The sequence below is a fragment of the Mastigoproctus giganteus genome, chromosome 3 (genome assembly GCF_048544385.1).
Source record: "Mastigoproctus giganteus isolate SK-2022 chromosome 3, ASM4854438v1, whole genome shotgun sequence".
Lineage (NCBI taxonomy): Eukaryota > Metazoa > Arthropoda > Arachnida > Uropygi > Thelyphonidae > Mastigoproctus > Mastigoproctus giganteus.
Genome location: NC_143577.1, coordinates 202,063,603 through 202,077,881, shown reverse-complemented (window position 1 = coordinate 202,077,881; position 14,279 = coordinate 202,063,603). Strand labels below are relative to the sequence as shown.

Sequence of the window (14,279 nt, the reverse complement as noted above, 5' to 3'; positions counted from 1 at the left end):
GGAATATTGTTACATGCAGAAGAAGGGTCAGGACATTTCTGGAACCTTCGACAGAATTCTCTAGCAACATTGCAAGCCTTCTAGAAACTTTTTCACTGGTATATTGGGGGTTTAGTGTCAAACAATGTTAACCACAAAATAATTTTGTAGTTGATGTTTTCGTAATTAATCAAAAAAAAGTCATTTGACGTTTTCTTGGTTTACTGGAAATGTACTTACAGCCTAAGCTAACTTGTAAAGTACTACAGAGACAATTCTCTGACATGATATGCATTGTTATTTGCATAAAGTAAAACTAAAATTATCGCAAAAAGAAAATGCAATTTTGTAATTAATCTTGTTTGCCACTAAACCCTTGATATGTATGAGTGAGTTCCACACCAAGCAAGCATTTTCTTTTTCAAAAAGCGTACACGTTTCAGAGAGTGAGTGGTGAACAAAGTGAACAAGTGTTTTAGTGAATTAGTATTTGTAAACAAGTGTTGTGCATTAGTGTAAATCGTGAACTGTGTTTAAATTAGAAATAAAAATCTACAATTTCTTAATTGTGTTCTTATGTGCGCATACCTCAACCACACATGAAATATGTCACATTTTTGGTGAAATAAGCCTAATTACATTTGCGGAGAAATGGTATTAAAATCGCAGCGGAAGCCACTGTCACAACTTGTGAAAAAAGCCTACTATTTTGGATGTGAGGTCGGAGATCAAGATAAAGCATGGACTCCAAAGATTTCCTATAGTTCGTGTTCAAGGACATTAATAGGCTGGCAGTGGTAGTCATAAATCGATGTCTTTTGCTGTTCCGGTGAACTCTGCTGATGCAAAGAGTTCTTTACTTATGTAAACTCTAGAAGGAAGGGGATGAATCAGATTGGTCCACTCGATATCGATGGGTCAACTGTTGATGATCCTGCTCAGGTAGCTAACAAACTAAATGAATATTTTACATCGACATTCATACATGAGGAGTTATTCAGGGAAGGGAATGCCAGAGGTGTATTCAACAGGTGTATTCAACTCTGGTAGTAAGCCTGATAATCTTGTAATAACTGAGAGTAAAGTGGAGGAGAAATTGTTGAAGATAAACACAAGAAAGGCACCTGGGGTGGATGGGATCTATCCAGTTATATTAAAGGAGGCAGCAAAGGAAGTAAGCAAACCCTTAGCCATAATTATGAGAGCTTCCTTGGACTCAGGGGAGGTACCCACAGACTAGAGATGTGCAAATGTAACTCCAATTCACAAAGGAGGATCAAAGGCTGACACAAGTAATTTTATTGACCTTTGAGTTTAACTTCTGTTCCAGGAAAATTAATGGCGGCACTGGTTAAAGAAGCATTGCAGGATCATTTAGACAAGACTTCAGTTATAGCTCGGACACAGCATGGGTTTGTTAAGGGGAAGTCTTGTCTGACTAATTTGATTGGATACTATGATGTAGTCACAAAGGAACTGGATGCAAGGAATAACTTTGATATCATATATTTGGATCTTAGAAAAGCCTTTGATACTGTTGCACATGGAGGACTACTGCACAAATTGGAGCAGTGTGGCATTGGAGGCAAATTTTTGCTATGGATAAAGGGATGGTTGAGTGGGAGAAGACAGAGAGTGGTAATCAATGGACACTGCTCTTTGTTGACTAATGTTATTAGTGGAGTCCCTCAGGGTTCAGTGTTGGGTCCATTGTTGTTTTCTGTATTTATAAATGATATTGATGAGTATATCAGGCTTAATGTCCAAGTTTGCAGATGATACGAAGGTTGGCAGGCTTGTTAATGACACTAATGACAGTACGCTGCTGCTGCTGCAACAGGATCTAGAAAAGTTGAGCAGATGGCCTGAGAGGTGGCAAATGAAGTTTAACATTGACAGATGTAAAGTGCTACATATGGGAAGCAGTAATCCCAGAGTAACCACACTGTGATTACTTTTCATTCTCTACCACTGTCAGTGTGGTACCACACTGACAGTGGTAGAGAATGAAAAGGTCCTGGGGAGTAATTGTGCAGGCAGATATGAAGTTTTCTGAGCAGTGCAGATGGTCTGCAAGAGTAGCTCATGGTGTCTTGTCAATGATATACAGGAATTTTTCTAGCAGGGGTAAGGAGATCATTATCCTCTTGTAATAAGGCAATGGTCAGACCACACCTTGAGTACTGTATACAGATCTGGAGGCTTCATTTTAAGAAGGCTGTAGAGCTGTTGGAACGAGTAAGTTAGCATTAGCATTAGTAGAGGCATTTGATGCAAGAAAGCAAGCTTATGCAGCATCAGCCAAAAAAAAAAAAAAAAAACCACTTCCACTTCACCCTTCTGTTCGTTCAAAATACCTGTCCAGCTGAGCCTTAAACTTATTTAGGCTATCAACTTCCACGACAACAGGCTATCATTTAGGCATTATTTAGGCTATCAACTTCCACGAGTACAGAGAAGGGCAACAAGATTAGTGAATGGAACAAGGGTTCCTCTTACGAAGAAAGGCTTAAGTTTTGCAAATTACAGTGTCTGGAGACTAGGTACCTGCGAGGTGATCTGAATGAGGTGTATAAGGCCTTGAATGGTTTGAGCACGCTCAGTGCGGATGGGATTCTTCCTCTTGCTCAGAATAATCATCTGAGAGGGCATAAATTCAAATTGAGGAAAGTTGGTTGTAGGATAGATGTGTGGAAGTTTGCCTTTAGCCAGCGGTTGTTGATTGGTGTAACAAACTTCCATCTGTCGTTGTAGAAGTTGATAGCTTAAATAGATTCAAGGCAGAACTTGACAAACATTTGGAGTGAGTGGATGTGTGAAATAAGGGTTATTTATTTATTTTTTATTTTTTTTTGGCTGTTGCTATATAAGCTTACTTTCTTGCACTATGTACCTATGCTAATGATCAATATTTCTGGTTTTTCTTGGAAATCCAAGCATAAAGTAGAGTATCCCAACATACCTTCTGCTCTAAGGCCGGTTCCTCACAATTTTACAATGCTAGTGCAAAAGCCACCAGTAACTTATGGACTTGACTCTGTTTCAGGATCAGAAAAGGAGTCTCCAGAAGATGCGGAACCCATAACAAGTACAGTTACAGACTTTTCAACTCCTCATGATACTGCAAAGCTTCACCTAATCACTCAGGCACATTTGAATGATTTGGTCAGAGATTTGGACCTCTCTAAAACCAAGGGTCAGTTACTAGGTTCTCAGCTTCAGCAGTGGAATCTTCTGGAAAAATGTGTCAAGGTGTCTTTTTATAGGAAGAAGCAATCTAACATAACGCCCTATTACTACACGGATGGTGCTTTGGTTTATTGTTAACAATAAAACAATTGTTAACTATTGTCAACTATATATTGTTAACTATAGTTAACTATTAACTATTGTTAAAAAAAATATTGTTAACAATAAAACCAGATATTAAATTAAGTAAATACAAAGAGATTAAATTCTTGCCTGCTGACAGACTTCTCTTGCCAATGCTCCCAGAAACCTGATGTGTGTATACAGGCAAGAAGTTTCCAGAAGTAAATTTATAGGTGAGGGATTAATTCCAATAGTCAATAGAATTCTGCCGGGTATTTTATCTGAGATTTGGAGTTCTTGTGTAGTGGATTCTTGAGGTGACCTTTGCTCTCCTACTCTGGAAATCAGGCTTGGTGTTGCTGGCTGGTTCTGGCAGTCTGGAAGGAGTTGTATGTGGGCTACTCCTCTGGACAACTGGCCTATTTTCTTTTCATGGTTCCTCATTTCCTCTTCTATTTTCTTTTTAAAAAGATGAAAATATCGCAGGTTGAACTCTACTCCTTGTTTTCTATTGATTGCTGAGGTTCCGAACATTTTTATGAGAAAGGCTTCTTTGAATTTGCTTTTGTTGTATATTGCCTATATGTAGAAAGGATTCTGGTGTTCTTGGACTACCAAGTATCGCCACATTGGAAAGCGTGAAGGGCTGTGTCAGACTTTAGAATTTTTCCATATTGTACATCTTTTTTGTGCTCTTTGATTCTTCAGTGTAGACTTCTGTATGACTCACCTATATATGTACCCCCACACCTACAGTCTATTTTATAGATAAGACCACTAGGCTTGTCGGGGTTGTTGAACTGTTGTTTTATGATCTGCTTGATGGAGCTGAACTTTTGAAAAAGGTGACGATACCAAATTTCCTGACTTCTGTAGCAATTTTAGTGCTGACTGATAGTGTGTACAGTATACATGTGGAGGTTCCTCTATCCCTGCTGGGTTGGGGTTGTGTAATGGATGAGGTGTCTTTTATGGCTTTGTTGATGATGTGTACAGGAAATTCATTCTTCATGGCAAGCCTGGTTATTGTTTGTAGTTCCTGTTGTAGATTATCTTCATTACAAATTCTGTAAGCTCTTAGGACGAAGGACTTTATAATGCCGATTTTATTAGAGAAAGGATAGCAGAGTTTGTAGTTTAGTATGATTCCAGTATCAGTGGGCTTCCTGTAAATTTCCGTGTGTAGCTCTTTTTTTTTTTTTTTTTGAACAGGATGTCCAGGAATAGAAGATTACTGTTGTTTTCTATTTCCATTTGATATTATATATATCGTAAATCTTATTTTATTTTATTTTTTCAAACTAATTATTTTAACTTATTTTATATTCTGAACAGTACTTTATTAAAGGCATATAAAAATAATATATACTGTTGGTTATATAAAGTAAGTTACATTTGCCGTTGTGGTCGCTGACCATCTGTTAGGAGATGGGACACAGAGAAGAGAAGGGAAAAAAAATTGGATTGTTTTAAATATAAGTAACGAACAGTTTTCACAAACGGTTAATTTTTTTTTTTTCCTTGCTCTTAATTTCGCAAATTTATCGTTTATGTCGCCGTAATTTTTAGAGTTCGTTACCTTGAATTCGACGAATAATAATGATAAATTGGATTTTTTTTTTCCTGCATTAAATTATTTCGTAAATAGTTTTTATTCTTTTTATTGCTGAAAAAGATCGTTCACCACTTGCATTTGTCACGGGCAATTGTGAGAAATATTTTCAGAATTGTTTCAACATTCGAAAATGTCGATCTAATAATGTCCATCATTAATAATATTGTACATATACTCAATATTTGAAACATTTTCTTCTTTGGCATAGTTGCTGCTATTATGATTAGTGCCTTCTTAAATATTAATATATCATTGTTTTAATTATTGCTTCATTTAATTTGTTGTTTATTGACAATTTCAGATTTTTAATTCAAATGAGATTATAGTTAACATAGCTTAAGAGTAATATAACTGATAATGATATTGATTTAGTATAAAAAATTAACACTTGAATCAATTCATATTTTAAGAGCTAGAAAACAAAAAGCTTTCAATAAGGAAAACGTATGCCACAGTCAAAATAGATAACGAAACATTACATAGATAATGATATTTAAATTTTCTGTTGCAACAGAATCAAAATTTATTAAACTACAACACAACTTTCAGAGAGATAGACACATGCCTATATTTACTTCAGTGTGTGCACTCCTACGTATCACGCTTTAACTTGGCACATCGACAATTAAACTAAATGTTACAATTTTCAGGTCGCAGCTTATATATCCATGGGTGGTCCAATTAAAATAGTTTCTGTAGAATGAATTAAATTTCCATATAACAAACTGATTTCGAGACCTGGATACGCATTGTTCGCACCTCTGGCCTTTAGGCAATAGAGCTGCTGCTGTAGAAAGCATGAATTGAGAACTAAAAGGATTAACATTCCACAATTTAGTGGTGTTCATAGCACCTTTACAATTGCCTCTCCCACATAATGTACCAAGAAGTCGCACTGGTCAACTGCTTTCTTGTGTTCATAGCCAGCGGAAAAGATTAAGGTATATTCCCAATGCGGATAATATGCTGTGGTCAACCTGTTCTACTGTTACACCCTATTAGAGATTTAGGAGAGAGTGATTTTTCTTTATTCTGGAAATTAATCTGTTCTTTCGGAGAAATGAGTCATCCACACTTCAATAAATTTCACCTGTCTCCATTTACGTGATAGGTACAAGTGGGCCCTAGTTTAGATCAGGGCATTCAAAAAAGAAATCACTTTAAAAATTTGAAATTACAGAGGCCCCGCGAGACCCCATCTATCATGAGGCCTGATGCACCTATTTATAAGTTCGGTCCTGCATACATGTGTAAGTAATTGTGCAGTACTTACACATGCCCTTGTCTGTTAATTGTCACCTTCCATCTGTTGTTGTGGAAGTTGATAGCTTAAATAAATTTAAGGCTCAACTAGACAAACATTTGGAGTGATGACCGGATGGTGAAATGGGGAGGGTTTTTTTTTTTTTTTTTTTGGCTGATGCTGTATAAGCTTGCTTTCTTGCATCATATATGCCTCAACTAATGCTAACTAATTGATGAAACACCAGTAGAAATCATGGCCACACCCCATGAGCCCATAAATTGTTGTCAACCTGGATGTCACAACCATCATATTTTTTGGCAGGAAGCTAAGAAAGTTGAATTCTACTCAGCCAGTCTTTGGTAAGGGAAAAGGAAGGAAAGATATTATTTTATTTTGAAATTAATTTCATTATTTGGAAAGTTTTGGCCTTTTGTTTACAGGTGATGTTCGATGTGCCCATTTCATGAATTGTTTAGTTTATGGGTCATAATGGAAGAGCCCTGTTTCATCACATGTGACAACCCCCTTAACACTATTAAATTATGCAATAAAACATAAGTAGAGAAAGTTGCAATAAATGTACCTACCTTAAAATTGCAGAACCTTACATGTATAGTGTATTTACAGAATTGAATTACATTATTTTCTATTCAGGAAAAAAAAATCTTTTTTTTTTTTCCCTCTATATTTGTCTTATGACTATCAAAAAAGTGGTTATTGTTTCCTAAATTTTTGTTCAGAAAAATTTGATAATCCTGTAATGAGTGTTTACTTCAAATATAACTTCAAATTACTTCAAATATAAAAATATGTTTCTGATACATGCACTCTAATAATGGTGCATTTGTCAGAAAATAGCATATGTATCACTTAATTTCTGCAAGTCACTGTCACATTTTATGGACCACTTATCTCATTGAAACTTGAACACTTTCAAAGATAAATCTTTGTGCCTTCTCATCATTATTTTAGAAATGCTTAGTTCTGATGAACTTTTACAGAGTGACTTTCAAATCCAAGCAGTGAGTTCTGCTCATTATTCCTATCACTCTGAAGATAGTCTACTTTTTTTTTTCTAAAATACTGCCTGTGGAAAGCATCTTACATTCCTATCGTAATACAGGGTTCCCCCACTTGGTACTCTTAATCGGTGCCACAAAAACAGAACACTTAAGTGAATTTGCGTTAAACAGGAGAGATTTTTCTATTGGAAATAGTGTTAATAATTTTAACTGGTTAGCCGAAGTGTTTCTGGCTGATTTTCAGGCACCATATTTCTATATAATAATATTAAATGTAGCAGAAACATTCAAACCTTTAAGTATAAACTTTAAATACACAAATTATACAATAAAATATAGAGTATATATTCAAGAAAGTTGCAAGAAAACGTACCTACCTTAAAATTATACAATCTTACATGTATTTACATTTTTATTTACATATTTACATTTGTAGAAAAATAAGAGAAATTTACTTCAATATGATACGTAGAACACTTCCGAATGACACTTTCCAGCAAATAAATGAAAATAAAATTAATGCAAAATGATTACAATAATAAAATTAATTAAAAAACAATTAAAAGTTAAAACAAGTTCAACAAATTTTTTTCAACTCAAAATTTGAAAAACATTTGCATTGAACTTATTTTAACTTTTAATTGTTTTTTAATTAATTGTATTATTGTAATCATTTTGCATTAATTTTATTTTCGTTAATTTGCTGGAGAGTGTCATTAGGAAGTTATCTACATATCGTATTGCTGTAAATTTCTTATTTTTCTACAAATATTGAAATACAACATAGAACGTATTGAGCATCGTAGCTCTGTCTTATACTAATCATTCTGTATTTACAATAACAGCTTGCAATTCTGTTTGTTTTTAGATCACTCGAAACCACTAATATAGCAAATCTCGCACTCTCCCAAATCCAGTCTTTTTAGAACGTCCAATTTAATTTCCATTGACAAGTTTTTTGATCTTTCAACTTCTCATTATTAGCACTGTCTGATCCACTTGATCTCTTTGAGACCAGTTTAAAAGAAAAGAGAGAGAAATTGAAACTACCTACCTATGTGGTAAACTAAAATCAATCACACAAGTGCAAAATGCATATAAGCAATTGTAAACTGGAAGCTGAGTAGAACTATCAACTGCACCTGAAAGCCCCCATCTCCCCCCACCCCCAGGAACTTGTGCCAGTACAAACAGCTACAGAAAATAAATAACACAAATGCAAATTACTCATGGACACATAAAATAACTTTTTGGTGCAATAAACAGACAGCTTATTCTTGTTATAAATTAGAAATGCTTTTCGGCATTTCCAGTTTGGCTGGCAGTTCAATCATTTTCTTATTAATTGCAATATTAATTAAAATCAAAGAACACTCCTTTGAAGGCAAGTACTCTGAATTGCAGTTTTTTGGAAAATCAAGTTGAAGGGCATTCAATTTTTTTTTCTTTTTCAACAGGGCCTCTCACGCACACCCAAACACCTGCTAATGGGCGACTCCTCCCAAAGTGTTTGGAGTGAAAAGCATTATTCTGATGGAGCAAAACACAAATCTGCGGAAGGATATCAACAGAATACAAAAGACTCTAGTGAACAAGTGATAAGTGAACTGCACTATAGCAGGGATGACTGTATTATAATTTTTTGGTGTATTTCTGTATTGAGTCTGTTGCAGAAGTATGTTTATAGATATTTCTTTGTCTTACTTGTTTTGCTCTTTTATTGGCTCAAGTGCTTGTTGCCATCCATTCTTTAAGTAGAGTATGAACTGGCTTCAGCCATCCTCAACAAATTACAAATGTGTGATAGAGTCTATAAAAAATAAAATATATATGTTATCCAAAACATCTGATGCATTTTGTATAAATGGTGCATAAAGCCTTTCTCAAAACTAAAATATGACTGTCGCTTGAATTTGCTTGCAGAATTTATATTATGTTAAGTGTGTGTCCCTTATTGTAAATGTCTAATTCTTTACATTAAATTGATAAGAAAACTTTAAAAAAGTGAATTTTATTTATTATTATTATTTTTTTCCCTTCTTTATAGAAAAATTTGAAGGATTTGACACCATAGTACTTCAGGTAATTTATGCTTTATATCATTTAAAAGGGGAAATGTTTTATATAACGATATGAATTAAAAAGAAAATTATATTTTCTTTACTGTCTTTACTAATTTTATGAATTATGAAATTTATGTAGTATTTCATTACGATTTGTAAAATATTTTGAAATAAATTTTGACAGAATTTCTGCTTTCAGTTTAAAGGTCATGTGCTTATCAGTCTTTAAGACATTAGTTAGTCTTAATGAAATTTTATGACTCTCCTTCCCCCAATAAAATCACTTAGCATTTGAATTTCTTCCTTGTCTACTTTGTGGAAACTAATGAAAATCCTAATTTTTGTAGATTATAAGTTCATAGATGTGAGACAACACAGTACTTGTAAGGAAACTCACCTGTGACCAATTTGAATGTAGGTCTAGGAGCATGTGATTTCATAGGAAATAAGAAAAGATAACACTGAACAACAAGGTTCTGGTAACATAAAAGAAAACAGTTCTTTGCAATTAATTCTTTTTTGTTCATTCTGAATCTGGGCATACAGATTTTACAGCATGTCACAATTAAAAAAAAAAAAAAAAACCCTGAAATAACTGATTTTGGGCACAACAACAACCCTTCTCAAAACTAGGCTCACATCTGGTGAGTGTGGGCTTGGCACACCCAGAGTCCTGAGCCAGATATCATCATTCTTCTCTTTCTTGGTGATTACCTTCTACTTTTGACTCTCTCTCTCTCTCTCTCTCTCTCTCTCTCTCTCTCTCTCGCTGGTGCAGCTTATGCTGCACCAGCAAAAAAACAGGTTTCCTTGCACCATGTTTCTAATAATAATAATTAGAAAATAAGCACTGCTTACTGGACATAGGCAAAACAGGAGTAGAGGGGACACAAGATAAAAAAAAAAATCATAATTATTAATCATATATTGTGAGGCCCTGTTATAAACAGGTTCTTACCCATTCATCTGTGTGCATTTGAAGCTAATTGTGTGTTTTATTTTTATTTAAATAAGTTTTTCTGATAATATGTATGGAGAAACTACACTGCTATGGTTGTGTGATTTTACCAGTTTCATTATATGTGCATGTGAATGATTTACACTAAAATCACAATGTTGGTCTATAAACAAAAACTGTTTATTACAAAGGTCATTCAAATTAAAACCTCAAAAGTTAAATAAATAAAAGTTGTATTTCACAAATAACAAGGGAGCTGTGCATATTCAATCTTTAATATAGTTCCCATTATGCTTGACATATTTTCTCTAAGTGTACAGGTAGTTCCCGACTTTACAAGTTAATTCATTCCTAGTGCACGCTCGTAAAGCAGGAATTTATTACCCATAGACCTAATGTTAAAAATAGGGTTTAAGTTCTCAACAGTGAAATTAGTTAGCTAATTAGTTTGTTTAAACAATGATTGATTTATCCAAAGAAATGAAAATGTAGCCTGTAAAACCAAGCAAATTATAATAATAAAGAAAATGACTTACAAATGTTAAAGAATGTTTATTCTTCATCATCATTGACTAAATGCGCACTCATCAATCACTCATTATTGGCTCAGCACTTGGTTTGTTGCACAAGGAGTCATCTTCAGAAATGCTATGAGGCATTTGTTTCCAAGATAATCTTCTCTTTTCTTTATAAATTTCAATAGCATGCCTATGCATTTTTTAACGGAACTCACAAATTGCAACTAACACGATTTGCATGGAGTAACAAGTTTATGAAGCTTAAAAAATAAAAGGAATGAAGAGAAGATTCTGAAAATTTATTTGTTTTTTATACGATTGAAGATTTCAGTAAAGGGGAAACACATTTCACCATAATAACTGGTAACTAGTAAAAAAAACCCACACAATTCCAGCTATCAGTATTTTCACAAATGCAATAACATCAAGTCAAGTTTACTACCCGTTTATAACTGATTGCAGTAACAGAAAAGCCCAATAAAACAGAAAGTGCAAATTGCTTTTATTTTTTTATGGTAGTGACCTCCAGAAATGTGCTTTAGAAAAATATCACAAAGCCGTTCAAAATTGGTTCTTATAACAGAACATATGATAACAATGAAAGTGTAGTGCATTTTAATGATTCGAATTGGTAACTAAAACAATTTACACTATAAAAATGACCTTTTAGAGAGTTATATAATGAAAATTTTAACTTCCGAGGTTGTGTAACGAATTACCAAAATACAATGTGTTATTGGATTCACATTACGATATTTTCACAATACGATGGTGTCTCTGGAATGGATTAATATCTTAACACGGGATACACTGTATTGTATAGCTATGCACGTGGTTTGAAGTGCAGTATTTATGAACGTTTAACATTAATTTTTTGCAATTAATGGTCATATTTTCGATTTTGTTGATACTTGAAAACAAAAAAAAAATTCGTAAAGTGAAAACTCATAAAGCAGGAACTGCCTGTACTAATGCATGGAATCCTCAAGAGAAGAAGTTTTGTGATTGATGTTGAAACCATTTATGCATCTCCATCTTGACATCTTCTTCTGATGAGAGGTGATGTCTTCTTATTGCATCTTTTAGTGGCAAATAAAGGTGATAATCACATGGAGCTAAGTCTTGAATATGGAGGATGGAGTAATGCCTCAAACATCATCTCCTGTATCTGATTCACTGTAAAATGTAAAATGGGCAGTGCGAGGACAGGCATTGTTATGCTACAGGCACATATCTGAGTTTCCACATTGTTTATTTTGATTTGTTGGCTTTAATTGGTTTAGAAGCACATCACAGTATTTGTCACTTGTCACTGTTTCTCCTCTCTCCAAAATAAATCTTCCATCAAGATGAGCCTGCATGGCACTGCTCTGGACTTCCACATTTGCTTTCTGGTGTGTAATAATATAATCACATTTCAATTCACTGTCACTGTGTATTTCAAGAATGTAGCCCCTTTGTGCTCATACTGACCAAGAGGTATGGAGCACACATTAAGTTGTCATTCCTTTGGTTTTGGTGTTAAACACTGAGGAATCCATTGCGCATACACTTTTTGAAAGTGTAACTCCTCACTGATGATCGTATAAACTTAACCAAGTACACTGGCAATTTCTTCTGAAGTAATGTGACAATTTCCTCATATGAATTTGTACACTTTCATAAATGCACTTAAGAAATCAGGACAGAAGTTGGCAGAGACGGACCAAGGTATTTCCATGCTCAGAGTAGAAAGATTTTTCGGTGCCCTTTTAAGAAGTATATATATATATATTTCTTGCCTCGATGTTCTGTTTTTGGTGCCCCTTAAAGAATGGAGGCCCAAGCAGTCCTACTAGCCTTTGCCTTAATCTGGCACTGGAAGTTGGTCACCACATGTACATTGCATATCATGCTATGTAAACCTTGTTGAATGGGTGAAAGGAAAGAAGAGTGTATGTTGTTCACTGTTGCCATGGCTTAGTATGAACCAACCAGCCATAATGAAGGCTGTTTTTGTCTTACAAAAATTTTAGATTTTTCAAGAAATGGCAAAAATGAAATAGAATATCTAATCAGTGATTCTGTGATGAAGCAATGTTTGGTCATATGGATCCTCCTAATCTTATACCATCAATTAATTGGAAAGAAGTTTCCATTCTCAATGAAGAAGAGAAAAGAAGTGAGTGGAAGATCCAAGTTATTGCATTCCACATTTAAATCGCTAGAACATAATTGAAATCTATCAAAGCAACTTTTAGGATTATTATAATGTAATGTCACGTCATCTCCTGTGTCTGATTCACTGTAAAATATAAAATGGGCAGTGTGAGGACAGGCATTGTTATGCTACAGGCACATATCTGAGTTTCCACATTGTTTCTTTTCCTTTTTTTTTTTTTTTTTCTTTTTCTTTTTAAGTTCTTGTTTTAGAATAATCTCACATCCCACCTCCTTACTGACTACATGAAAGCCATCTGTTGACACCAATTAATTTTGTATCATCATAACGTTATGTCTTTAGAATGTCTCTTTGGACAAAGATCATTTATAAAATTTTGGTTTTTGTTGAAGAAATCAGCTTGATATGATTCTTGATATGTATGGTGAAAAAGCTTTATCAAAAGGTAGGATATTTGAATGGTACAAGCACTTCATTGATGGATGCAATATCATTAAAGAGATGCAGGTATAAGAGAGCCCCTGCACATCAACAAACAATGAATTTGTTCTCCACTTTAGAAGCATTATTTGAGCTGATATTCTGACTTAAAGACACAGCCACTCAAGTTGGAATATCATATGGTGGTTTTGCCAGGCCTCTGTAGCTGAGTGGTCAGGAGTGCAGTAGCACACACTCTGAGTAGTAGTAGTGGCATTTGATGCAAGAAAGGAAATGTATGAGCTTATTCAGCATCAGCCAAAAAAAAAAAAAAAAAAAATTTACAAAACAATTCCCTCTAAATGTTTGTCCAGTTCCTCCTTAAATTTATTTAACCTATCAACTTCCACAACGGCAGATGGAAGTTTGTCTCAGCAATTAACCACCCACTGGCTAAAGGCAAATTTCCACATATATATTCTACATCTATCTTTCCTCAATTTGAATTTATGTCCCCATAGGTTCGTAATCTGAACAAGTGGAAAAATCCCATCAGAATTCAGCATGCTCAACCCTAAGGCCTTATACACTTCAATCAGATTACCTCGCAGGTACCTAGTCTCCAGCCGCTACAATTTGCAGAACTTAAGCCTCTCTTGGTAAGAGGATCCCTTCATTCCCCTCACCAATCTTGTTGCCCTTCTCTGTACACGCTCAAGCAAATCTACATCCTTCCTAAAATGAGGCCTCCAGACCTGTACGCAGTACTCGTGGCATGGCCTGACCATTGCTTTATACAGAGGGACAATCACCTCCTTTTCTCTGTTAGCAAAATTCCTGTATATCATTGACAAAACCCCATGACCTGCCCTGGCAGCCTGTCTGCATTGCTCAGAAAACTTCATATCTGACTGCACAATTACTACCAGGTCTTTTTCATTTTCTACCACCTTAAGTGTAGTACCACAAAGTTGGTACATTTCTC

At 34.7% G+C, this 14,279-nt stretch overlaps 1 protein-coding gene across 2 annotated transcripts in view; it reads left to right on the top strand.

Annotated features, from left to right (window-relative positions):
* Positions 1-14,279, top strand: part of mRpS5 (mitochondrial ribosomal protein S5) — a 144,198-nt gene that overhangs the window by 42,060 nt on the left and 87,859 nt on the right. For both annotated transcript variants that reach the window (XM_090369581.1, XM_090369580.1), the window contains exon 5: positions 9,222-9,258. In XM_090369581.1, coding sequence (XP_090225707.1) covers positions 9,222-9,258 — 37 coding nt within the window. The remainder of the gene's footprint in view (positions 1-9,221; positions 9,259-14,279) is intronic.